This window comes from Vidua chalybeata, chromosome 6, assembly GCF_026979565.1.
Source record: "Vidua chalybeata isolate OUT-0048 chromosome 6, bVidCha1 merged haplotype, whole genome shotgun sequence".
Taxonomy (NCBI): Eukaryota; Metazoa; Chordata; class Aves; order Passeriformes; family Viduidae; genus Vidua; species Vidua chalybeata.
Genome location: NC_071535.1, coordinates 5,942,416 through 5,970,236, shown reverse-complemented (window position 1 = coordinate 5,970,236; position 27,821 = coordinate 5,942,416). Strand labels below are relative to the sequence as shown.

Genomic DNA, 27,821 nt, shown 5'->3' with positions numbered 1-27,821 from the left:
ATCCCCCTAGCAAACCTTCTTCTGTTCCCTGAAACATCCACCATGTCCTGGAACACCTTGGACATACCTCAAAATACACCATCCTTACATCTGAGCCAGCAGAAACACAGTCACGAACGTGGAAGAGCAGAGGCAAGAGGCAGCTACGGGGCTGGGCCAGCTCTGCTGACCACGTCGCTAAGGCACGCTGCCACTTCCAGCCTCTGCCCCACAGGACATGCTGCAGGAGCTCCCAAATCCCTGTTAGCTGCACAGTGCACCATGCTCATCCCAGCTCTGAGATGGCAGGAGCCGTGCAGGTGCGAGAGCGCTGCGCTGGCTGTGTCCTCCCAGAAAGCCTCTATCTCTGTCACTGCCATTCAATTTAAACTGTCTCTCGCCGGGTAAGCGTAGTTCTAACCACATGAGGCAAAGCTCCAGCCCTTGGCTTCTCCACACTGCACGTTAAACCCATTAACAGTGTCTGTTGTCTCCTCCTGACTTCTGTCCAGCAGTGTGAAACCCAACACTTGCATTTTCTATTTTCACATAACCTGTAGTGTGACGTTACTCTGGCTCTCACTTGCTCAGGCCCTTGGCTACGTGCAGATCATTTCAGAAGAGGACCTCCCATGACCACAGAAGGCTGCTCAATGCTCTTTGCTCGGCAAAGTGACAGGAGATGATCCTACGCTTCCCTCTCAGAGGTCTCATGGGCCAGCACAGTGGCAGCCTCAGCCACGGGCTCCTCTGGAGCCTGCTCTCTCTGGCTGCTCCATATGATAAATCCCTGGGAAAGCTGTGGTTTGAGCATTTGTCCCAAGCCATCCCAGCAGTTGTGAGCTCTGAACTCACTGCTTGATGCTGACAGGTCTCCCCACGCACCGAACCCTGTAAGCCAGCACGGCCACATGAGAGGAAAAACACTGACAGTTCTCTGAGATTTACAAGGAGCTCTTCATTTTCGCAACAAGGATTCCGGGAAGCTGATGAAACTGGAAGCCATCCAAGCTCAGAAAGGCCAAATCTACCTCATTTCCTTAATACTTGCATTTTCCATCCAGTATTTTTAGCAGTTCCATGAAGCAGTAACGGCAGAGAGGTTTTCTGAGGCTGCGTTTCTAAGGTCCAGCTGAGGTTCTGCCTTTCACTGGCAAACCTTCCCTGGAAAACAGGCTTCATCCTGACTCAGAAAAGGCTGTCTTTGTCCTCACCCTCAGCTATGGCACACTGGCTTAATGGTCTTGTTTAGTCAAGACCCAGAAGAAATGACAAAATGAGCTGCTTCAGTGTCACTCACTGGGAGAGGTGTTCTCTGCACATCTGCTGCTCAAGTTTGACATTCATAAAAAATCCAAAATTACAATTGCAGATGATCTGGTCCTTTTCCAAAGCATCTGTCAAATGCAATTTCCCTGCACCAGGGACTTTTGCCAGGGAATGTGTGTGATACACGTACCTGCCATCTCACTCCTGATGTAGAAACTGTATTTGAAAGGATGAAGCTTAGTGGGCTTTTTCCTTATTTTGGTTCCATCACCCTGTTTTGGTAAGGGCTGTCCATGTAGTAAAGAACCAGAGGTGTAAGGGTGGCAGACACTGGCTTCCTGCCTCCCCTCAAGTTTATCCCAGGGTTGCTAATCTCAGAGGTCCAGTTTAAAGCTCATTAAAGCCTGGTGCTCCCATCTCAATGCAAATCACTCAGTTGTGAAAGCAGTGGGTGCCAGCACAAAGGTAAATGTGGCTAACAAAAAACTCCAGCCAAATGGTTTTCAAAAAATACACAATGAAAAACAAAATCCCCAAACCTGAAATTAGCTAAATGAGTAACTTTGGCTTTTCTGAAGGGGAAAACTTTCCCTGTAGACACTCCTTGGAAACACTTTTGGGTGAGCAAATGTGCATTCAAGTCCCTTTGCACGCAGGGATAACTTTTTAATTTTTCTCCACCTCTTCTGCTGAAGTCATTTTACTTTGCAAAAATACTGCAATCTCCATCATGACGCAGAAAAATGCATTTTTATTGCCTGCTCTGGTAGCCAAAGCAATACACATTTCCAACTCCTGCTCCAAAAACATTGTAATTTTTTTTTAATGAAGCAACTTCAACAGAGGAGAATGAAAGATGTACAACCAGCAGAATAGCACAGTTGGTAAGATAGTTAAGGAAAAGGCAGTAGTTTTCAAGTTGGAGGCTTTGCTCCAAATACAGTGGACAACAGATTTAAACCCATACTTTGATTAAATAAGGAGGAGAACAGATGGAGGTCTCAGTTTTATGTAAAGCCCTAAATACTCCTCTGAAGCTCATAATGTCTCCCATTTTCCTTTGCATTCATAAGGAACATCCAAACTAAAATACTTCATTTTACCTGAAACTAATGCTGTCTTGACTTGCAAAAAAAAAAAAAAAAAAAAAAAAAAAAAAGTAAATTGCTTTTAAAAAGCCTTAACATTTATTTTGGGCCCACAAAACTATTTTCTATCTTTCTTTCCATACTAAATCTGGGAGACTCAGTTAGGAAACTCAAAGAAAATAATTATTTTCATGAATCTATTCCCACCAGCTTTGGACTAGGGATCTCCACATTTTGTCCTCAAGATTTTATACTACTTTGGGAATTAAGGCCATTTCTACTGTAAGTCTTGGGTTGTAGAGAACTTGCTTATAAGTTCCTTCGCAGAAAATGGTTCATATCTCCCACATTTTTCTAATAATAACCAAACATTATTTATTTCTATGATCAAGTAAACTTTTATAACCAGAAACTCATACTCTCATAGCCCCAAAGAAGAGATAAACGTGTCCTAGGCAGTGGTAAAGCTGAGTGGCAGCAGTAAATACAGGCTGAAGCTGACACCTGCAACATATTCTACCAGAGCTAAGACATAAAAGCCCAGGCTGAGCTGCTGGTATTTGCTTAGGCACATCTTTAGGGCAGGAGGAAACACTGAAATCACAAGTGAAACATCAGCTTACTGGCCTTTGATAAAGGGAGCCACAAAGCAGAGATCAGAAAAGGATCAAGCTGCAGCAAGCTGGAGAAAAACAGTTGAAATCTGAGTTTTGCTGCCAAATAAAAAGAGATAGGACACTGTTGTTACCCAACATATAAGCAGTGTGTAGGCATTTACACACACCACTGTCTGGGCATTGCAGGCTGAGATGGAAAGTGTTGCTTTACACACCTGTAGCTTCTAGCACAATTCCCAAAATCTCATGAGATTCAGTCTGTGTGCTCCATCTTCCCCAGCACGGCATGAAGTAATGTCAAAATACACAGGGACTGCAAAACGTAACTTCAACTCTTTGTTTCCTTGAAAAAACATTCCTTTGGGTAAAGAGAACATTTATTTTGGTTTCCAAACAACCTCTGAGGTGAAACCCACCCAGACCACTGTCAGCCACACAGACAGCCTGGCTACAGCAAACTGCAACCTGCAGTGCTGCGTAACAGGACAGAAAGGAAGGGAAGATCTCTCCAGACATTTGTAATTTGTAATGACCAGAAAGTAGGCACAAAACATAGCAAGTGCCCTTCTACACTGGCCTAACAGCCAAAAGTTGTTTCCAAAATCTGACCAGACTTCAGTGTTTAGGGACTGTAAATACAGCCACCACGGCTCCAGGCTGACCTTCTCATTTCTCACAAAGAAAGCAATAGCAGAAATGTGATATAATGATTCATGGATCCAACCCAGAATTCAGGGTAAGTGGTACAAGTAAGTGAAACTCCACTGAAAATCCACACCCATTGCTGGGCCACTTAACAGTAGACAGCTGCCTGTCCTTGCTGTCCACGGGAGCCAGAGGAGGCTTGGGGGAAAGGTCCATCCTACAGCCACCTCAGCATGTGAGCAGTGCTCCTGCCAGGAGCCCAGCACCATTCCTGGGGCTTTTACAGCCCCTTCCCACCACAGCACATCCTGCAGACTGCACAGACAGCTGGGGAGGGGAATGTGGCAGAATACAACAAGAGCCTCCTGCCTTGTCTCTGCTTCACCCAACACACCCTGCTGCTTCACCACACACACCACACAGAGCACAGACCTTTGGAAATGCTCTTCAGCCATGTGTTAGGATAAAGGTGTGATGGATTAGGGATACTCAGCCTCCAAAGCAGGCTCCACCTCTCTTGCAACACAAGATGTTACAGACTGATGCAATATGGACTCAAGTCCAGGGTCAGACTCAGCACTGGATCATGCTGAACACTCTCACCACAGCACATGGCTAAGGACTGCCCTGAGGGCAAGGTCAGGAGTGGGTGAATTAGCCCAAGACAGATCCTCACACCTGCATCTGTGCTCTTCAGGATGCCTAAAGGCACTTGGTATCAGTCTTGCACACTCACAGGGTAATTCTGATTCTTGCTCTGCTGCTTGAGCTTCAGACTAAACAGACTGGCAGGCACTGTATCCAGAAGTGCTCTGTTATTAGTATTTTAAAGTCAAGCAGCCCTCGAAGCACAAGGACAAGTTTCTACAAGGAATCTGCCTGTATTAAGGCAGCACCATGGGGTTTTTGGCAGAGATGGGCTGGCACCCAGCGCTGCTGGCTGTCCATCTGCCTGACCCCTTCCTGCCTGCAAGGGCTCCCCAGCCCACATTAGAGCACTGGCCCTCTCCTGCTGAACCCCGGGCTGCTGCTCTGAAGACAAAGCAGTGCCCAAGGCACTGACTTCTCTTACAGCACAGGAGATGGCACTACCCAGCATCCAAGACCTCTCCCGTGGTTTGAAGCACCAGCACTCCCACCTCCCCTCCCTCTGGGCACTTCAGAAGGGCACCAGTGGAAGGTTAACACAATTACTCACAGGACTTCATTGCTGCTGAGATGAGCAGGCATGATTCATCCTCCAGTTAAAACAAGAGTGGTAGGCTCAAGTATGAAGGCAGAGACTAAAAACCCTGGGCACACCATGAGAGATGATCACAGAGCTTCCCCCACGCTGGTTGGTGGTACAGATCCAGTGGGACCTCACTGAGTCTCTCTGGGGTCAGGCACACCCACAAGCTGCCCCTTTACTACAGCCACAGCAGCTCTAAGAGGGCTGATGACAGTGTCCAAAGGCAGCTTTACAAGGGCAAAAAGACATGGGGGACATGTGAAATGGGGCAGCCATGAGCCAGAGCCATTACTGGTGAAACACAGGCGTGCTGGAGGTTGCCACACTGGAGTAATCCCAAAGATGGCACAATCCCTATAATTTATTTATACATCTAAATTGGTGTGTGTGCGTTTTTAATGGATACTTATATATAATCTATGTATTATTTGCTGCACTTTTATATGGGACTCTAATCAGGAAAGAGGAGCTACACTTGAAGTGTTTCCTTGAATCCCAGAGCATTTGTCCCCCCGTTTACTGCAGGAAGGGGAGAGGTGGAGGGAAAAAGGCTTCGTGTCCAGCTTTTGGTATGGATGCCACACGTTCTCTCTCTGGATGAGCTGCCAGCCTAGTCCTGTGATAGACTCCTCAGTCCCACTGGGCAGCAACACTGGAATTTGCTGGCCCTGAAACATTACTTGCTGAGTTGCTCCCAACAGAGCTTTTATTCTACCGTTGCCAGAAAAAGAGGGGAAAAAAAAAAAGAAAAAAACCCCACCAACCACAATGCTTCTTTTTGTGCATCCCATTGCCCAAACTCTTCAGAGGAGGCACACAACAGACTCAAGACCCAAAAGCAGGAACAAGAATCGGGACTGATGGAGCTAGGAGAGGTTAAAAAGCACAAGCCTGTTGTGTCACTTGGACAGAAATAGATCAATGTTGATTCAAAGCCTGATATAGAAATTAAAATGAAATCAGGTTTGTGCCTGCAGCACAGCATGGTCTCAACACTACAAGATGGAGTGAGAGTTATCCAGGATTACTCATCACCAGCTGCCCACAGCCCACCACAGGGCTGCTGAAGGCTCCAAGCTGTCCTGGTAGCATCAGGGTTGGTCTGTGCTGCTGCAAAGGCTCCTCCTTCCCCCAGCACCCAGCAACACGTCCCCACTGTGTGCCACTAAACCTGCCCTGGGGGGATGAGCCAGCAGCCCACACCAAAGGGACTCCTGCTCATCCCACAGCTGCCATGGAATCCACCCTCCTCACACTCCAGACTTAGGGGGAATATTTTGCTCCTAGAAATAGCAAAGAAAATAAAAATGAAGGTGTCCCTATCCATCAGGATGATGTGTGCAGACTGCCTCTAGCACTGGCTTGGGCAGCAAACCAACCTGTGCTGGTACTGGCAATGCCAGCACAGTGCTCTGTGGGAAGGACACTCCTGCCTGGAACCTGTAAATCTGGTCAGGCAGACTTCTCCACATTCAACTGATACAGGTAAGGTTCACTGTACTCTAAGCCTGACTCTAAGTCTAGGGAAATCAGTGAAAAAAACCAACTCCTGTCAAGTTCACTCAATTCTGAAATAGGCCCTGAGGAAAAAAAAAACTACTTAACCTTATTAAGGCTCTGAATTACAGATCCAGATTTATAAAGCTAAGACTACAGGTGCTAATCTCCTTTCTATAATGGAATAAACAAAGCTGAAGGCAGAAGTACTGTATTTTTAGATAGGATTTTTAAAAGCACCTTGCTTTGGCCTGTAGATTTGCACTGCCAAACTTACTATTAACTTTTGAGAGAGCATCTGTGCTGGCCCAGCAGGGCTGCTTTTGAAAACCTCACTATCTGAACTGAATTTTTATGCACAGAGCAAAAGAACAGTCTCCCTGCTAGTGACACATTGTGGGCACAAAGCACACAGCCATCCCACTGCTGCACAGGAGGGGGTTCTGCCTGGTTCCCCTTAGAAGAAATGAATGAATTTATTAGGAAATGCTGTCCTGAGAGCTGTTTCTTAAAAAAACAGACCGACACCATCACTGATAAAATTGGCTCTTTTTTTTTTCCAAGACTCCAGGGAACCTTTAGGCAAACAGTGCTTTTCTGACTGCTCTGATCTCTCTGCTTTTGACCACAGCAATCACTTAAATATAAAATGGAAGAAGCTTTTCTAGGAGCCTAGAAGATGGGTCATTTTCCCAAGATTTAGTTTCTCATTTCATGTGAATTACAGGTGATTCACCCAGAGCTGTGTGAAGCCCAAGGATGCTGGATAAGCAGGGCAGAGCCAGGTGGAATTCCTGGCTGGGCATGCTCAGCTCTCAGCAGTCCCACTCTGACTCCTCCCAGGCTGCCTGCATGCAGGAACCAGTGACTCTGACCTTTTTGCCAAGCCAGCAGGGACAGACCAGATCCCATGTGTCACCCCAAATGCCACACAGCATCAAACAGACCCCAAACTGCCCATCAACAATGCTGGCTGGTGTTATCCCCGTGGCACATCAAGTGCTTAACCTCGAGTCTCATTGGTCTGGGCTCCCTCTTCAGCTTTCCCAAGCCACTTCAGGCCCTCTAAACTTGACTCACCAGCTGACAAGGCTACCAAAGTTCCCAAATCAGGTGCCTTAGATGGCTGCCTGGTTGTCAGTAAAGCAGCAGTAACCCAGAGCAGGAATCAAGTGGTGCTCACCTGACATGGCTACCAGGCACAAGGAGCTGCCAGCTGCCTTGTTCCTGTTATGTATGAAACAAATGAATCACAAAATGAAATAAGCACTGTCTCCTCTTCCCCATCAAGGAAAGAAATAGAAATGGGACATGAGTGAGGAAAGTCTGTCTTCACAATGCTCAGCCCTTGAATTTTTAGCACATTCACACATCAACTCCCTGCAATTCCCTTTGACCTCTGACACGTGTGACCATGGAGAAGGATGCCCAGGGGACTGTGTGTCTATCTGGAAATATTCCTCCTGACATATTCAGATTTTACTATTTTAGCTGTGGAAGATCTGAAGCCGTCAGGTCCCTCTTGCTTACACAGGCTCAAATTATATTTCTTGCTTATAAATCCCTTTGGTCGGGAAGAAGACACCACAAATCCCCAACAAAACTTATTTCTAGTCTAGGGTGACAAGAAACATCAGGCAAAAACCTTGGTGCCTCTTGCTGAGGCACCAAATCAGATCAAAGCTCAGAATTACAGATTTTCTACCTAAACCTCCCATGTTTACAACACAGGCCAGAACTGCACAACAATACAAATTTTCTATCACAATGCAAAAGTTAGTCAACTTGAAGGCAAGGTGATTTTCAAAAAACTCCTTGTCTGTACTCACTAAAGTTACACCCAGGTGGCATCTAAAGTGCACTGTTTTTTAGCTCATGTCCTCATCAAAGTTTAGCACTCTCCACCTACAAGGCTACATTTTTATTTTGTGGCAGGAAAGTACTTCTTAATGTTATTGACAATTCCAGTGGTTTCAGCCATCAGGTACTTCAAACTCATCTCCACAGTCAAGTAAGTACTGCTGCTCTCAGACTGGACTGCTGCTCTCAGATACTCTCCCATGAATAAATAATTGATTGAGGACTAATGGAAGACCATGGAGGTTCAGGGAAAGCAGAATGACTGTACTGTCCTGAGAAAAAGGAATAAAAAGGGCATTATTTTAATACCAACATGCTGAAATGCATTACCCACAATTGACACATTAAAGCTAATGAGCTCCTGGAACTTTTCTAGATGGGTTTGCAGACATGGAGCAATAGATGGCCCATGTCATCTCTGCACTTTGGGGACATAAATTTTAAGCTTACCTCTCCCTCCATCTCTGGTCTCAAATAGATTCCACAGTGCTTTACTTCACAAGTGGTTTGCAAACTTCTCCATGCTTTTGCATGAGGAATGATTCCACAGTACCTGAAATGATCCCACGGCTGTGAGAGCACAGGACACTGCTTGGGGGGTGGTGCTGTGGGTCCTGCAGTGTGCTCTGTCCTGGGCTGTTAACAGGAAAGCAATCACACCATGCCATAGCAGCTGCTTTCCCATCAAGGTTATGTCCTTGATGCATTTGGAATCCGTTTTTGAACACTGGTTTACTTCACTTCCCACCTCCCATTGTCCCTGTGGTGACTTGGGAAGAACCACAGTGATACAAACACAAACCCATCCTGCTTCCTCTCCAGCCAATCCTTTAATTTGGCGCTGCAGGTTTGGAATCCCTGAATTTCCCTTGCACACGCCGGCATCTCCACAGCCATTCCACCCACCTGGAACTCAACCCTCGGGCATTTGGTTTGCTGCCCACACCCCAAGTGCCTGCTGGCACTACCAGCAACCATCACCATGGCTGGAATGACTCAAAACAGAGAACACCCAACAAGATGACAACGTTTATCAACATCCTCTCATCCCTCCACAGCAACCAAGGTGGCTCTGCCCAGGCACAGAGCGGGAGCAGCCGACACCCAGGGTGATGCTCGGATGCAGCAGGCTCTGTCCCAGAGCTGATCCGAGCTGTAGGGATCAGGCAGAAACACTTTTTCTGCACATCCCCGGATGAGCCTGCCTGGCAGACTTCTTTGCCAAGTGTTCCTCCACCCTGGCTTTCCATCTCGAGCAGAAGCACTCCACAGCCCGCCGGCTCCAGTGCCCACACGGCACCTTCATACCAGAGGAGTCAGAGCTCGGCACTGGTGACACATGACTCAAACACGCAGTGAGCTGCTCTTAATCCCAGCAGCCGAGCGAGCAGAGCTCCCCTCTGTCCTCAGCTGCCCTTTTCTAGGCAGCTGCAGCTTTTCCTGGCACCTGACTAGAAACCCTGTGGCTTTTACCTCATGTGTGTGAGGTAAAACGTGGATTTGGGCTTAGAGCCTTCCTGCATCTTGAAAGGGAAGTGTTCAGGTTTAGCACTGTCCAGCTGCTAAGGCGGCATCAAGGCTGCTTTTCAGAACCTAGAGACAGCAAGATCCCTTTTTCTGGCGATTTAAGTCTCCTCCTCCAGCAGCACAGCCACAATGCTCTCCATCTGTACCTGCCCCCCCTGTCCCATCTGTGCTTTTCAGGGCAGCGAGGGTGCAGCATGTCTGGCAGGCAGTGTCCTGCAGGGAGCTGCAACAATGGAGGGGGAATCCAGCGCTTCCCCACACCCTACAAAAACCTCAAAGGCAAGAGGAAGGCCCTCTGTGTGACACAGCTGCAGGCTCTGCCCTGGGCAGAGGACAGCACTACACCTTACTCATGTTACAAGCAGTTACAGGAATGGAGTCATTTCCCGGGTGGCTCTGGCCAAGCTCCCCCCACAGCTCTGCGTGGTGCTACACAGGACTTCAGGGAATCATAGAAGAGAATCACAGAACGGCTGTGGTTAGAAAGGACCCTAAAGATTATCTCATTCCAACCCAGTTGCCATGGGCAGGGACACCTTCCCCTAAAACAGGTTGCTCCAAGCCCCCTCCAGCCTGGCCTTGAACACTTCCAGGGATGGGGCATCCACAGCTTCTCTGGGCAGCCTGCTCAGGTGGCAGCCTCAGTGACTTCAGCCCTATCACACACCCCGAATTTTGCCAGCCCCTGCTCATATCACACTCCGCTGCTCTGCAACACTGTCCCGTTCCCAGGACCAAGTTGGGCCATTCCCAGGACCAAGTACCACTCAAATGAGCGAGACTGGAAAAGTCTCGCCCCACCTCCATGTGAGTCCTACATGGGCCTGCTGCTGGTATAAACCACAAGTTACTTCATGACTTTCTGGCACCCACAACTGGCATCATCAGCCAGCGAGTGGGATGGGCTGTACACCCATGAGAGCAAAACCACAGAGAATTAACCCTGCAGTGGGGCTGGCAGAAAAGCCATGGTACTGAGAGCTCTCAGAGTAGTCAGAGAGTCAGAGGCTGTGACTCACTGGGAGAGGCTGCACAGAAATAGGGCTTTCAGCAAGGCCCACAGGAATTTCTGCAGGGAGATTCTTCCCCTAGAGCCAGGCAAGGGGACTCGCCTCACCTTTCCCATCAGGGAGCAGATCTGATGAATGCTCTGCCAGAAGAGGAATTCACTATTGTCCGGCTGGTTGTTTCCAGTCTGGCTAAAAATGGGATCACAGGAGACTAATTGCTTCACTGGAGGGAAAAAAAAAGAACTAGTCTGGAGTGGATGGAATTATTTTGTAGACTGTTGTTGTTTGGGTTTGTTTCCATCCTGGCTTAACGAGCATTAATGACTTCAGATGGGGGGAGGAAAGCCATTAGGGAGAACACGATCCACACAGATACGTCTGGCCCAGCACACACTTCTGTCCCAGCCAACCTCTACAGCTGTAAAGACATCCCTCCCTCCTCCAGCCCTTCAGAATACAGGAAGGTGGCTGAGAGCAAAGGGAAATGTTAATTTTTCCCTTTTAATTGGTCTGACTGGAAGTGCCAGCCTCCCTGCAGCTCAAATACTTGAGCATGTTAGCTATGCTCAGCAGCATCTCCAGAAAAACTGCTGTCCCTCCTCAGTGGCAGGGAAACAAAGGGAAAACATCCCAGAAGAGTGGATGCTCCTGGCAGAAAGCAGCAAAGCCCAGAGCCTGTGAAATAAAGTTTGTTTTGTTTGCGGAAGCCACGCTGAATCTTCTGAGACTCATTCTGGTGTCAGCAGAGACAGAATGAAACCCAAAGCCAAGACAGGTAATTAATGTTGAAATTCCTCCTTACATAACAGTGCTGGGACAGACACTCACTTGGCCAGTGCTGAGCATGGCTGTGCCAGCACAGCCCAAAGAAAGCCTGGGAGCAAGCAGTGCCTGTGCTACACCCAGAGGCCCCAGCCACCTTTACATGCTGTGGGCTTCAGGGAAATAGGGATTGTCTGGGAATTATGTGCTTATTTCTATAACCCAGCTCTGCTGAAGGACAGTTGTCTTTTAACTGCATCCCTCAGGGAACAGGAGAACAACCTGAACTGCCCCAAACCACAGCAAGGTCCCAAGGAAGATACAGGCAAAGCAAAGACTTGGAAATATTAGGAGCTTCCCTGGAGAAGAGGTAGAGATTTTCAGCATGAGCCTGGTTGTAGGAAAGTGAGGAGAAAGTAGGGAAGGCTCTCAGACAACCAGTGACTTCAATTACCCTGACCCAGATATGACAGAACGTGAGATGCCCAGTACTCCATGCCACATTTAACTCATGCACAGGCAACAGCCAGGCCTCCAAAGACCATCCTCTCTCTTCCATGTGTCCCCATCCCAGTGTCAGCTCACTGGCAATATCTGGCATTTGCTACCTTGCTTCCTGGCCAGCAGGGAACCAGAGATGCCACAGGCTGATGCTGGGAAGCAGCAACCAACAGTTCTGGCAGGAACTTCTGACTGTCCTGCGGCTTGGGAAAACCATCAGTCCTGAAGGACCCCAAGGCAGCTCTGAGTGGAGACAGTGAGGGGCAGTAAATAGGGCAGGCTGCAAGATAGCTTCCCATTAATTGTATCGCACCAAATAGCTGTCCTTCCCCCGGGGCTATCCCTGTCAGGGCAGTCACCACTTTGAGTGAGCAAGGCAATTTCACAAGATCAAAAGAGTGTAGGGGACTCTGTGACATAGAGACTTTCCATGCATGAATCCAACTTCAGCCCACTCAAGCCACAGATGACCTGTGGCTTTAGGGGTTTGAAAGCTGGTTTCCCTTTGCTCTGGCTCATTTCCAAAACCTCATGAGTTCCAAGAAGCAGCACAGTTTAGTATTGCCTTTTCTGACAGCAGACAGGGAACTATGTTTCAAGTGGCTCAGTCACTGATAAAAGATATTTATTTAACATATATGATGCCACAAAGGCTTGTTTGGGCATTTTCTCCTTCTGTAAGGAGAGGGAAAAAAACCCATCAATTCAGGCGGGAGTTATACCAGTCCTGCCTCAAACCTCCCACCAGCAGATCAGCTGCCATCCATGGGCCACCCCAACTTCAAAATTAACTCTGCAGTGCAAGGCATGAGCTGACTGCCTGAATCTCCCCTGGCTTGCTGCATCCCAAGCAGCACAAAGGACACCAAGAGCTGTCACCCTCCTGTGGAGGGTGGCCCTGGCCCCAAAGAGACCCCAGCAGGAGCAGGACTGGCAGGCCCAGCTCTGGCTCCACGCTCTATGCTGCTGCAAGGGTGGAGTGGCCGGGCAGGGCTGCCTCCTGACCTTCCCAGTGGGTGGACTATCTCTCTGGGAGCTTGGCCAGCTGGCAGGAGTCACAGCTTCTCCTTGGCTTTCTCATTTATCAAGGCTGGACAGAGCAGCAAGAAGCAGGAGTCAGCTGCCAAGGTTTTTGCTCCCTCTGTGCTCAACAGGGTCTGAAGGTAGAAATTCTGGCTGTAAAGCTGCTGTTTGGGCACCAAGTTTCAAGCTACTGCTCAAAATATATGAGAAATTATATGAGTAATACTGCAATGGGGAGCTCTAGCTAGGAAGAATGGTTATAAAGTAAAAGGAAAAAAAAAAAAAAAAAGAGAGGGTGCAGGAAATGCTAAAGGTTACAAAGTTGCTAAGATTGTGTCAAAATCTCCGAAGCACAGATAAGCATACAATTCCTCAACTTATGGTTAAGAGATACTGACAAACAGAAATACAAAGCACACGAATTCAGCTTTTAGGCACGAGTCAACCAGGACATGGGACCCTGCTACATTTTCATGCCCAGGTAAATGTCAAAAGGAACGTAACAAGATCCAGAGAAGGAAGGAGAAAGCCCAAAGCCTGCTTGCTAAATGTCACACACCAGCTCAGACCCTTAGCACAAGTGCCACAGAGTCTGGACATGGAGACACATGGCAGCCTCACTACCACAGCCCACGCTGGCTGACTGGAATGTCCTTGGAGAGTCTGAAGGGAGCACTTCCTACCGCCCCTGCTGCCACACAGCTTTGCACATGGCAGAATGTCCCCCTGCTCCCTTGCACAGCTAACCCTGCTTTTCCCAATTTATCCTCTCCTCCATCCCACTTCCTTTTCCAGCACAACAACCAAAGATGGCATGACCCACTCTGGCCAGGCACCATGACAAAAATGCTTCAGATCAGAAATGCTTCGGATGTGGATGCGCACATCCTATTGGATAGACTTAGCCATGGCAGTATGCCTGGATCAGGGATTTAGCTAGTAAATAACCTCTCCTACTTGGAATTCATTTTCTTGATTCATGAGCACTCCTCTAACCACGCTGCTGAGAGATCTGTGAAGGCAGCCCTGGACGTTAATAATATATCGTGCTTGTGAAACTTTAATTGATTCAGAAGGAATCAGCTCAGAGCGTGAAGGATCTCTGTGGTTCTGAATATATCACATTTGTACACAATTGAGACTTGAAGGCTTGCTCCCCTTTCCATTGTTGTCAGCTGGAATACTGCCACTGCTTCTTCAGTGGAATAATAACCAGGTAATACAATTCCAAGATTAAATTGTGCCCTCAGGCACAGCCTCATAAAAGGGGAGGTTCTCCAACCTATTAACAGCAAAGGTGCCATGACTCAGAGGCCAAATGATGAGCAATGCTTTCCCCTTGCTCCATGAGAATAGGCCCCATAAACAGCAACCTGGCCTGCACCAGCAGCTAAGGACAAGCCCCAGCACTAGTTCAGCTGGCACACAGAGGGCAGAAACAAAGCTGTGCCCACCAGCCTGCCCAGGGTACCACTGACAGGAGAGAGAAATCTCTCCGACAGAAATTCTGAATTGTAAAACACTTACTACTGCAGCACTACCCTGTCATAGTTAAAATTTTCTATTGTGTTATTATTTTTAGTTTATATCTGTATCATTACAGGCACCTCTGAAACAAAATCTATAGACAAAGTGTGACAGCGATGCACCACTGATATTAAAAGTTACTGGATGGCTTTACAAAATTCCTCTGCTTGCATAAAAGCAGAGTAACCCACATGCTCCCTGGCATAAAGAACAAGATCTAAACATGGAGATTATTGACGAAGGAAACATCAGGTGCCAATCTTGCTGCAGCTAAAAGAATAAGTCAAATTCTCCCTGGCTAACTACAGCTGTTGCTGCAGGCCAAATATTTCGACACAGAGCCTCTCATTGTGTCCCTCACAAATACAGCAACTTCACCCACTGCAACACGTCGTGATGCAAGAAATCTTCAATTTCAGCAAGCCAGAGGAGCAGATGCAACAGTGTTTTGTCAGCATAATCCTTCTTTCAAGAAGTTGTACAAAACATTTATTAAGGTTGACAGAGAGACCTTTTCCCCAGCTATATATATCAGCCTCCTAATGCCAACCCAGGGCTCATGTTCTCAGAGAGTGACACTGAAAGCTTCCTCATTTTGAGATGGGTACAAAGATCAATAAAATTACTGGATTAATGCTGGGCAATTCTGGAGAGCTCAGAGCAAATGTTTTCAAAATTTGTGAAATTATATACCTGAATGCCCTTGGTATCAGGGAACATGTTAAAAGCCATATGAGCAGTTCTGGCTAAAAACATAACAGTTATATTTAGGGGCAGTTTTTAAAAATAAATTTTAAGTAACATAAAATATATTTAAGTTTTTATGTTTTCTCCTTCTGCTGACCTTTATGCTTTTAAAACAGAATGAAGAGAGCAGGAAAGACAGATAAACAGTATTTTTGTAGAAAAGTTTCTTAATTTCAAAAGTTCTAATCTAAATACTCCCTGGTCCTCTGGGACTTAAAGATTGAACCTAATTCTGGTTTCCAAGTCTCCTTTCTTTGCAAACTTGTAATTGTTACACATAGCTATTTCTTAATTGCATCTGCATGCTCTTTAATTGTGAAATGCCTGCATGAGGATGTATTAGTCACAAAGGAATGTCAGAACACAACTCACATCTAATCACCTATCTCCTCCACAGATGAGGGGATTTTTTAATTTATATTTTTATTGCACCAGCACCAGAATTCTCAAACAACACCAAACTCTCATTGCAAGCCTTCCCTAAATGAGTCTGTGCCTGTAAGAGTTCACATATTTTAATATGCAAATGTAGCAGCTACACCAAAAAAAAAAAGGTGAAAGTATGAGACTGGCATTCAGCAAAGGTTCTCCAGCCTTGGGGCAGGTGGATGAACTACAGAAACTCTTGAGGCCCCTTTGAGCTGGGTTTTTTAATGATTTATACAAACTCATTATGTGCAGGGTTTGCAGGTTTTAAATTAGTCCCTTTAAATAACCATAAAGGAAAAGTAGACACTAGCAGAGCCAACAGCTTCTGTGGGCTATTCAGTAGTCCTTAGTCATGTGGAAAGTTCCACCAAAGTTCACAGACGATATACAGTGGAGTCAATGGGGCACAGAGATCTGATCTGTGGATCTCAAAACAGGACAGCTCTTCGTAAGCACAACTGTAAATCAGGACTAAACTGTCCTGCACTCTGACTGATTAAACATGACACGGAAACGTGAGAGGCTGGGGTTTTTTTTCCTCTCTGCACTTTCCATTTGATCAAGTGCAGAGAAGCAATCCTTTAAGCACTGCATGCCAGAGGCTGTAAAAGAGCCCATCTCACAAGCATGCAACAACCACATTGGAGTGGAAAACTCTGTGGAAGATGCACTGTCTAGAAGCACAAATCAGTCTACACGAGCTGTTGACTGTCAGATAAGATAACTACAGACATCACTACACTACTGACCCTCAGACACATCCCTTTATGTTTTCTAAAGCTGAATGAAACATCTCCAGAGACTCCAGCATGAAAATTCCTCTTCTACACTAAGCAGTTGTAGGGATAGCTCTGCTGGTGGGGTATTCTGTGCCAGTTTGCAGCTTTTAGCTGATTTGCTTCACTCATTCACCAGATAATCAGCTTATATTTCATCCCTTCTGCTGCTCTCAGAATGCAGCACATCCTTCATTTTACTCTGCTTACATTTATATCCACTCTGGTCTTTGGAGCCCCAAATCCCACACAGCACCGAGCCTCGGAGCTCTCCCAAACAGAGTTCTTGAAGTGACAGCCAGCAGATCCCACAGCTGAGGTTATGGAGACTCACACCCATTTTGGCACTGGTTGGGCTGTTCCCACCCTTTCCTGAGATGCAAACAACTCTGCCCACACAGCCAAATCCATGGGGAACAGAGGCATAAAACACATCAAATCAGCAATGGTTACCTAGAGAGGCATCAACTGTAGCACATTCAAGCAAAAAACTTTCACTGAGCAATAAAACAGTTTGGGTTGGAAGGCACCTTAAAGATCATCTCATTCCAACCCCCACTGCCATGGGAAGGAACATCTTCCCTGTCCAACCTGCCCTTGAACACTTCCAGGGATGAGGCATCCACAGCTTCTCTGGGTAACCTGTGCCAGGGCCTCAGCACCCTCACAGTAAAGAATTTCTTTTTAATATCTAACCTCAATCTACCCTTCTTCAGCTTAAGGCCATTCCCCCTTGTCTTATCACTGCATACCCTTGCAAAAAGTCTCTTTCCAGCCTTCTTGTAGACCCCTCTTAGATATTAGAAGGCTGCTATCAGGTCTTTCTCTTTCAGAAAATCTTAAAAACACCTCATTGAACCAAAGGCTTATCTTTATTTACCAAGAAAACAAAGCTATGCACAGCACCTAAGCAAACCACCACTAATCCCTGAATAGCCCCCCAGCCAGCCAGTTTGCCTTGCAGAGCACTGCTGCTATCAGTCACAGATCCAGTTCAACTGCTCATTTACCTCCCTGGGGAAAGCCCCTTGACTTCAGGGGAAACAAGAGCTGGCTCCAGATGTGAAAAAGGGCATGAGATGAGACTAAACAAAATCACTGGTGGAAAAAAAAAAACCAAAAAAAAAACCACCCACCAAACAAAAAAAACAATAACCAAAAAACAAATCAAAGAGTGAACATGAGGAATCCCATGTCTACACTGTCTTGACCTATGGAAAAAGCAAACATCACACTAATAAAAGTTGCTCTGTTAACAGTAGCTGTATGTAATTAGGAAAGGCATTCAGCTTCTGTTTTCAGCATGTAATTTTTAATTGATTTTGCTGAAAGAAACCTTAGTGTTGTTTCAGTTAACAGCAGTCTTTCCAGCAAAACTGGTCTCCATAAAAGGCTTATGTAAAGCTTCCTTCAAGTGTCACAGGCTCATTGTTTGAATTAGTAGGGAATTAACCTGTTGCAAAAAGCCCCTTCCCTATAAAAGCCAATAGTCATGAGACACAGAGCTGCAGACCTGATGGGTCTCCTCCACCAAGGAAAGGTGATGAATTCAGAGGCCTGGCCAGTATCCAGCAATCTTTCCAGATCCCAGAGGAGAAAGCTTTTCCCTGTCATATGAAGTCCCCCACACAGTAAGGAGATACTCTCAGGAAACACACAGAGGAGGAAACACTACCTGTTATAATATGCTTATCTTATTTTCCCCAAGAGCTGGAGTTCAGCCCCAAGGCCAGACCATGTTCTCATCTGGGCATTGCATAATTATCTCCTGCCTTCCAAAAGGACCACCCATCCTATTAAAGACCACTGAGTCACAGGACCAACACACCAGAGCATAGGCATTCTTTGCACACCATCCCACATGCAGAGGTGTGGCAGGCAGCAGACCCCCAGCCTCTCCAGTAGGGTCAGCTGCATTAGAAACACCAATAGAGACACAAAGGCAGTGAAATGAGCTGACCAGCAGAGCCCTCAGGATGAAAGCAAGGTTCTTCAGCCAGCCAATAACCAGTCCTTCTCAGCAGTGTTTTAGCTCCTCTGGCTCCTGGCCAGCTGCATTACCTCCATGCTGCATCACCTGTAGCCTTAAGGATGGATCTGCCCCTGTGCTGTGCCAAGCACTGAGCTGGGCCATGGAGTTCTCCAACTCTACACCTCAGGCTGCCAAAACCACCACTGAAGTACAGGGTGCACAGCTGGCTGTGTCCTGCATGCTGCATCACCGCTGCAGGTAGTGGAGGTATGTTCTGAAAAGAGACCCTCTCAGCCCAGGCACCCTGCTAGTGAGACATATTTGCAGAGAGGGAGAAAGGTTTGTCATAAAAATTAAGGCTGTGCCACTAGGCTGGGCTGACTGCTTTATGTTGCCTTTAGAAAGGTCTTACTGTATTTTACTGTAAACCTCGAAGCCCCCTCCAAAAAAAAAAAAAAAAACAAAAAAAAAAAAAAAACAAACAAACAAACAAACAAACAAACAAAACAACCCCATAATAACCAAATTTAAGGAAATACTTGCATTTGCCCTCAATACTCAAGTAGGTGACCTTGGCATGTGGATCCACCCACTCCCAAAGCTGTACCTCAGCCTATGCCAAGGTCTGAATTCAAGGACAGCAGGGCAGTCCAGCCATTTTCACAGTAGTGCTACTCAGAAGGAAATACCCTGATTTTAAAATAAACCCTTACAGTCATCCACTATCACTTTGCCTTTTAGCAGACTGTGAGTGGACCAGCTCCCTCGTACTGAGAAAGCCATTGTGCAACCTAATTCTGCTCAGATATGCTGCTTTGTTTTGTTTCTGGCATGTACAGAAGCCAAAATATGCTTCCCCTACTCTGGGAACTGCTGAACTGGAAAGTGAAAGTCGGCAAGAGCTGCCTCAAGAAAAATAGCACATCCAGCCATTAGAAAAAATGACAAACCAACCTACCTATCTGCAACAGAGCCCAGCACAGTAATTTCCTTTAGAAATAATCTTAGAGAAAGCAGCAGTGCACAAATATTGCCCTGTGAGCAAAGATTTTATTTACAATAAGCATGATTATTACCTAACATTGTCCTGGCAGCATTCAGCATGAGCTGATCCCAAATATGTCTTTGCCCTACTCCTCTGTGGTTAGGGGTGATGTAAAAGGATTGTTTTCATGTCTGGATGCATACTCCTGTATGATGGGCTAAGGAACTCCACTGTACTTGCTGATTTTTTTTTTTTTTTTTTACAGGAAGCAACTATAAATAGGTGCTGCTAAGTTGACAGCTAAACCTCAGCTCAGGGCAAGACAGAGACCTTTCCTTGCTAAGGCCAAAAAGCCATCTCTCCTTTGTAGTGCTGCAAATGAAGAGAGAAAAAGAAAGGTTTTGAAACTGAAAGCTCTCTTTTAAAGAAAACAAAAAGGTCTTTCCTCAAAATGAGGAGCAAACTCACAGAGAATTTCAGTTGAATCGTGAAAACCATCCCATGAAAGAACTAATCCAGCTGTAAGCCCAGTTTTAAAATTAAAAATCGTATATAGCCAAAATGCATTATCTGCCTCAAAACCCCATTACAGTAGCAATTGCAAAAATATTGCTCTACAGCTATTTCAAATTACTTGTGTGAGGCTGAAAAAGGAATCAATGAACACCTGATTTTAGCAGCCACCAGCACTGTCCTGCCAGACCACAATGATAAGTTTCAGCTACTTCTTGATGAACTTTCAGTGCTGTGTCTCAAACCTCTCTACCATTTCAAAGAAGAGAAAACCCAGCTTTTGGCAGCACTTTTGGCAAATGCAACTTGACTTGCAGAACACTCATTGCAATGAGTGTTCTCCTACTAAGTCAAGCTGCATTTGCAGATGCAGATTCTTTCCTGAACTGCTCAGTCTTGAAGGGGGCAAAGAAAAATACAGTATTATTAAGTTAAGCCCAGAAGAAAAACAAATTACACAGAGTATTCTAGGCCAGCAACTCTCTTCCTCTACTGACCCTGGAAACCCAGAAAGAAGACACCTTGAAGAGCTTGTGGTAAAACCCTTTCTGGTCAGGCTACTTCTGGTGTCTCTGCCCCCTGCTCTCTAAGCAAGCACTCACATTCTTACCATAAAATCTGATCCAAACTTCTACACAAGTGCAGTGAATATCCATTCTGAATATCCCCTTCTATCCTACACACTCCTTCCCAGAGCCTGGTGTCTGTGGCATGACAGAAGCAACCTCAGCTCAGTACAGCCCCAGCCAGCAGCTCTCTCCTCTTGTATCTTCCAGAACCCCAACTAATTATAAGAAACCAAGTCACCCCCCTGCAGACCTGCCCCATGAAGCTGAAGCTACCTGACTCCACAGCTTAACCAGTTTCTCAACAAGATCAGAGCCTGTGCAGTTGTTCGAGGAGCTTTCCAATTATTCCTCCAGTTTCTATCATGAATTACAGCAGCACTTGAAGAGTGCCAAAACCCAGAGGGATCAGTTATTCCTGCCCTGTGACAGGCAGCAGGCTGGGACAGACAGGACAAGCTATAAGCACAAGGCTTTACATTACGCACAGACCCAGTTTTGCTGCTGAATGACTGACAATAACTACTGGATGTCACTATTTTAAGGATAATGTCATTTGTGTAATTATCTGGCAGGGTCTCTCCTCAGCAGCTGGCAATATTCACAAGGGAAGAATTAGACTGAAATCCAGCTGCAGAGTAAGGAGATTTGCTATTCTGTACAGACAATCACAGTGCTTTAGGAGCTCAATACATAGGGTATATATCACTAGTCATCTTCAGACTCTCAGGACATGGAGAATATTAAAATGACACTCCTTCTCTATTTCACTGTGCCATATATGTCACATGAGTTCATACTTAAAAATATTTTAATATTCTCTGTCCTCACCTGACCATCTGTTTCTTACTGGAGCTCAAGCTAGAAAGAGACAGAGAAGCTGCTTTTACTTGGCTGATCCTATCATCCCCCCATCAGACAGGAAAGTGCACCTTGCACAGCCCCCAGCCCTTTGGCCACTTTAGCCCTCAGCTATTCTGGTTTTTGTGAGCTCAAACCTGAGTTCATCTGTCATGGGAGGATGTCCTACTGGCTGGGTTAAACTATGTAAAGTCCCAAATCAGCTGACATTTGGCCCAACCCACAGAAATGGCATTAACAGAGCTGGACTGGGATTGGAACTGGCCCCATCCTGCACCCAGCTCTGGATCCCAGCTGTACAACTGTAACCAAGCAGCAAAAAAGAGAGATTTGACATTATTCTTTGCAGTGCTGGCATGCCACAAGTGGGACTGAGCAGGGATACACTACACCATACTCAAAAATACATGCTTCACTGCTGGATTCCAGGTAACAGCATTCCAAAGAAAACAACAGCCTGTTCCTCCTCCCCAGTGCTCTGGGCAGAAGGATTTCAGAGGTGTTGTGTGAAGTATGGCAGAAAGAAACCTTTCTGTACAACCAGACTGTCTCAGTGCTGACACCTCCCGCTTCAGCTGTCCTACTCCATCCCAGAAGAGGCCTTGCTCTGCCGCTGGGGCATGAGGGAGGAGGCTGGTCAAATGGTGATGCTGGCCCAGGGAGGGCTCTGCACGGCAGCCTGGCTCTGATCCATGCTGGCTGCTCTATGCATTTGTGCTTGAGCTGACAGGGGAGCACTTCAGCAGCACAGAAAGGAAAAAATATAACCAAACTGCCCCCCTGAGTACAGAAAAATGACAAATAACAAAGGAGAGCTATCTATGGGAAATAGCTTCCTGAGAACAGCCTTGAGACCTCGAGCGGCGACTGACGCATGGAGGCAACAATGCTCCAATCCTGCTGCAAACACAAAGATGCCAGACATGGACAGGAAGGAAAAACTCCTGCTGTAGAGCCATGGCAGAAGTGAAAACACTTTTAATGGCTGAGATGAGTGGCACTGAATAGGTATGTGAAATAGACATACAGAATAGACATACATACCCAAACAGAGTAGCTACTGCAGGGAAGTACAGGCTTTAGTGTGACTAGCATATATTAGCCTTGAAATAAGATGGCATACTGTGGCCAAAGTAACAGATCCTTACATTCACCTCACAGAAAATCTGGGAAGGTTTCATTTGATGCTTGCCCAGAAATTTCACTCCCTGGGAAGCGGTGCACCTTGACCAACGTGCACGGGGAATGTGGAGGCACTGTGACACCAGCTGACAACTTGCTCCTGGTGGGCAGCAAGTGACACTTCTCTATTCAAGCAGAAAACTCCAGCTCTCATCTCAGCTGTGAGGTTCAGACAAAGGGAAGCCAGGAATGCAGAGCTCACCGGTAAATGATGCCTCTGCTATGGAGAAACATGAGGGCTGAAATAATTTCTGCAGCGTAGAACCGGGCCCGATCTTCGTCGAAGCGCCGCGACTTCTGGATGTGGAACATCAGGTCCCCGCCGTTGACGAACTCCATCACGAAGAACAGGCGATCCTACACACAGGCAAACACAACAAACACGAACAGCATTAATCACAGCCTTGCTCAGGCTTGGAAAAGTCTTAGTAAAACTATTTTCTCCCAAACAGAAACAGATTAAGTAAGCGTGAGACAGTGAGTGAGGGGAAAGGCTGATTTTTTCAGGAAAAATCAAATTAATACCAGGCAGACCTGCTAGTACCTCCTTGCCCTGCACTCCTCCCAAAAGTTTTGACCCCAGTGGTGAAATGAATTCTTGTTCACGTGTGGATTGGGCATGCTAATAAGTGTGTGCTCATCAGTAATCAGCTCCCATTGGGTTTCTCTGAATTATCCTTAGCCTCAACCAGCAGGGATGATACCCCTTCATCAATACTTTCTGAGCTGAATGGCACAAGAGAAATCTGCAAAAAATCACTCACTCCCTAGTAAACAGCTCCGATCTCGGGGGAAAGCTGCTCCATAACACAATGTACATAACCAGACTGCAGCTTCACCACAACAGCACAACATTGTCTCGAGGATATCCCAACATTATTTCTGGAGAACGTGGGCTGTTTTCCAGGATGGGATTTCCTGCCATACACTTGCATGGCAGCAGCTTTTTGGGCCCTCAGGTTCCAGCTTTCCTCTGACTAACCTGCAGACACCTCTGGGGAACATAGGAACTGATAAGCATGAAGCGTAAATAAAAGTTTCTGCTGAGCAGAAAAGCAACCTGTTTGATAAAGTTCAGTTCATTAACCACAGCTGTTGGTCTCTGAGGTTTCTTTTTTGGCTTTGTTCTGGCTTTTGCAAAAGCCTACAGATAGGGAGGCACTTACTCAAGTTGTGTACTCTGCAGTGAGTAGGGGTTTCGCCTGTGTTCACTTGATTGTGAGAGGAAGGACACAGAGAGATTTGGCACAAAAATAAACCCTGGAATTGTTGCTGTCCAGTTCAAAAATTCCTCTCAGCAATTGTTTCAGGACTTTCAGTATTTGTTGTTTCAGTTTTCCTCTGAATATCAGGAACAAGCAGATTGGAAAACAGGCATAGAATTCAACTGAGATCAGCCAGGCTTTTAATGGTAATATTTGCTCTTCTTTCCCACAAGCCTCTTCCCAAGTCTGATGCTAATTATCTACAAGCTACTTTTAAACCCTCTCTAAGTTTAAGAGGATAAGCATTGTCGTGCTCCACTTTCTGGCAGCCAGCCAGCTTGAAATGACTACTGGTATTAACATCTTGAGATGCACACAGCAGAAGAAAAAAACAGAAATTCTCTCATTTCTCATTGGACATGAGCAGGAAAGCAAATGGCTTGTAACACATGAGGACAGCCTTCTTCACATAGCCAACCTGGGCTCTGCCCAACAGCTCCTCCTGGGCTCCTTCCAGAAGGTAAAGATAATGAAATCACAGAATCATCTGGGTTGGAAAAGACCTTTAGAGACCATCAACCACTAACCCAACTCTTCCAAGCCCACCACTAAGCCATGTCCCCAAGTGTCACACATCTACACATCTTTTAAACACCTTCAGTGATGGTAACTCCACCACTGCCCTGGGCAGACTGTTCCAGGCAGCTTGACCACGTTTTCAGTGAATAAATTGTTCCTAATATCCAATCTAAATTTCCCCTGGTGCAACATCAGACCATTTCCTCTTGTCTGTCCTTTGTTCCCTGAGAGCAGAGCCTGACCCCTACCTGGCTCCACCCTCCTGTCAGGGAGTTGCAGAGAGCCACAAGGTCCCTCCTGAGTCTCCTTTTCTCCAGACTGAGCCCCTCCAGCTCCCTCAGCTGCTCCTCATCAGCCTTGTGCTCCAGACCCCTGCCCAGCTCCACTGTCTTTCCTGGACACACTCCAGCACCTCAATGTCCTTCTTGCACTGAGGGTCCCAAACTGAATGCAGAATTTGAGATGCAGCCTCACCACTGCTCCCAGCACTCCCACAACACTACTGCAGCACCAAGGCCACGTGCTGAATTCTATCTCCAGTCCATACAGACAACACCACCCCATTGTTTCACTCTGTCTTTATGAGAGGGCACTGAAAGAGACCCGAGCTGGTTTGTCTAGGCAGCGGTCTGAGCCAGAGCAGCATGAACTGTGCAAACCCACCACCAGCCTTGGCTCTTCAGCCCACATCAGTCTTCTAATGCCACATCCTCACTGCAGATGGTTAAACTCAGTCTGGCTGTGCTGTGCCTGCCTGTTCCTCTGGCTGCAGCACAGGTATCACCTCTGCCTCTCCAGTCGGGCCAGCTTTTACATCTCCTTGTTATTCTTTCCCACCTCCTTCCTTGCTGATCTCTCCACATGACACATGCTTATCTAGCCCAGCTTGTCCAGGCATCTCCTCAAGCCCATACTTAAAAAGAAATCCCTCTTGCCAGAACCCCAACAGGAAGCAATTTAATTTACCAGCAGCCTGGTGAGGGACAGTGTGTGTATTTATGTAAGTGGTACATATGCCTGTATAAACATGCATGCACTTAGGTGAACACACATGGATTTTCTATTCTTTCCTTAAAGGTGACCTTCAGGGAAACAAAATTAACACTTCCTATCTTAAAACATGTATGTCCAGCTTCTCCAGAACAAGCAAAACTCCACAGCCCCCTCAGACTTCTGCCTGTACTCATCTTTACTATGATGCTTACAGAAAGACACTACTTCTTTCTCAAATGTTCAGGTAAGCACCAAAAGAGCTGATTTTAAAATTCACATCACTGCTGCCATGGAATTAGCAGCTTTTTTCTAAAAACTGCTTTTGCTTCAGGCTAACTGCAAATCTGAGCAAGTATAACTGCATGTGTTATATGGTCACACCCACCCATGGACTCATTTCACTGGTCAAGCAGAGATACAGAACTTTGGGCTACTGCATCTTTAATTTTTTTTTTTCCAAATTATTTTAAGGAGGTCCAACTTATTGTCTTCCCAGTTTCCTAACACTTAGAAATCCCATGGGACTGCTGAAGAAAAGATCAGGATGGGTATTACAATTGCTTTATAATGCAGCATTTGTGCACTGGTCAGCTACATGCCTGGCAACAAGCATTTGGAAAACAAGCACTAATGATCATCCTTTGGGGAAAATCATCTAGAAGCCAGGCAAGGCTTCTAGATAATTTGTATTCTTAAGGAAGACTATCAGCTTGCAAAACTGCAAAGACCAACCACTCTCACAGGAATTGTTAAGAAATAAAATAAACAGTGGTATCCTATTAAAAAAAAAAAAAAAAGAGGAGGGGAAGAAAAGAGGGGAGAAGGAAAAGAAAAGAGGGGGAAAGAAGGAGGGAGATGGAGGGAAGTGGGGGAAGAGGGAGGAAGGGAAGGGCAGGGGGAAGAAGGGAGAAGAAGGAGGGAGGGAAGGAGTGAGACGAATAGAAAAAAAGAATAAAGAAGAAAAAAAGAAGGCAATTTGCAGCCAGAAGAGTAAGACAGAGTAAATAACTTAAGAAGAGGCCAGGAAAAGTAAATCTTAAAACAGCAGACAGTTCAGACACTTGCAAATTTGACCTAAGAGTCAGTTATGTGTATCCTCCTTCCTTGGGGACCATCAGTGGGAATTAGGAGGGGCTGAAAGCTGGATTGTTTTTTGACAGAGCCCAGTGCTGAACTCCTCACATGTCTATTTTTCTATTGTGCTTTGCCCAGAAGTCTGCCTGATGTGGGATCTCTGTTTGACGTGGTAAGAAAGGAGCATTTGAGTCAACAGGAAACAGTGACACGAAAGGCTTCGCAGCAAGTGGCAGCCACAGGAGGAAATCACATTGCACCACTCCTGGACTGGGATCAAGATGAATAAACTCTCAGAGCAATTGTTACTGTAAATTAAAAAGAAAAACACTTGGAGGAAACAAAATCCATGGGATCAAGCAGGTTTATTTCAACTTACATGTAGAGACTAATCCTGTCCACTTTCACGCAAGAGAGCTGTCTTTTTTATTTTGCTTGGCTTTTCTAAAAATTTATTTCTTTTCATTTTCCATCCCTATTTGTTCACCTGTTAGCAGGGCAGGGGCTGTTGGAAGCACAGCAGTGGCCCATTATATTTGTTCATTGTTTTAGGGGGTTTTGTGGGGCTTGAAGAAAGTCCCTGACTGCAAGAGCCACGGAGGACAATCCACACACTGGTTACTGCCCCTTGCAAACGCTAAAATCCATCTCAAGCATCACTTTAGCCCTTTGCCCTCACCAGCTCTACAAGCTGTTTTGGATCCTCATGCCTTTCTTCTTTGTCATCCCAGGGGAAGAAAAAAAAAATCCAGATTTTATTTACAGAGCATCCTTTTTCTCCCTGTGCCCAAAAGGGACTGTGTGATGGCCAACTTCTACCCTCTTCTACTTAAAAGTCATAGCTAATGTCTATTTACAACCCACACAAGTCCAAAGGCCTCCTGGGACCTTATCACCAATCACAAGGGTCCCATTTTCCCCCACAAAAAAGTCAGCTTGGCTCAGGAATTCCACTTAGTTTGCATTTTATCTTTTTGGAAGTAATTTATGCACACAACTCCTTAGAAAATCAGCTTTGGGCTCAGTCTGAGTTCACTGAAGCCAAAGGGCTTCCCCAAGAAAACAGTAATTTTTCCCTGTTTTGGTAATTTATGCTTTGCAGAGCAGAAAGGAGGTTTTCCAAATCATCCCCAAACAGAGACAGCTGTGTCACTGCTTCCCAGAGAAACGTTATTGTTTCCAAAAAGAGCAGCATGGCTTAGGGAGCTTGCAAGCAAATTATTACAAGATAATTACAAGAGCTGGCAGGCTCTCTCAGTGCTCCCAGTGTTCTCCCTTCGTGGTCCACAACCCCCACACAAAGCAAATCTGCCCCAGGTCTTGCTGAGAGTGAGCAAATAAACCATGATTTCTCAGTACTGGGCTTCAGAAAGCCACAGGTCCAACTCCCCAGCAGTGCAAGT

The 27,821-nt window shown here is 46.1% G+C and overlaps 1 protein-coding gene across 1 annotated transcript in view; it reads right to left on the bottom strand.

The window, feature by feature from the left end:
- The window catches only part of PRKCH (protein kinase C eta), a 113,245-nt gene that overhangs the window by 22,048 nt on the left and 63,376 nt on the right, over window positions 1-27,821 (bottom strand). Inside the window, exon 10 of the mRNA XM_053946327.1 lies at window positions 22,770-22,924. Within this exon, the coding sequence (XP_053802302.1) occupies window positions 22,770-22,924 (155 nt within the window). The remainder of the gene's footprint in view (window positions 1-22,769; window positions 22,925-27,821) is intronic.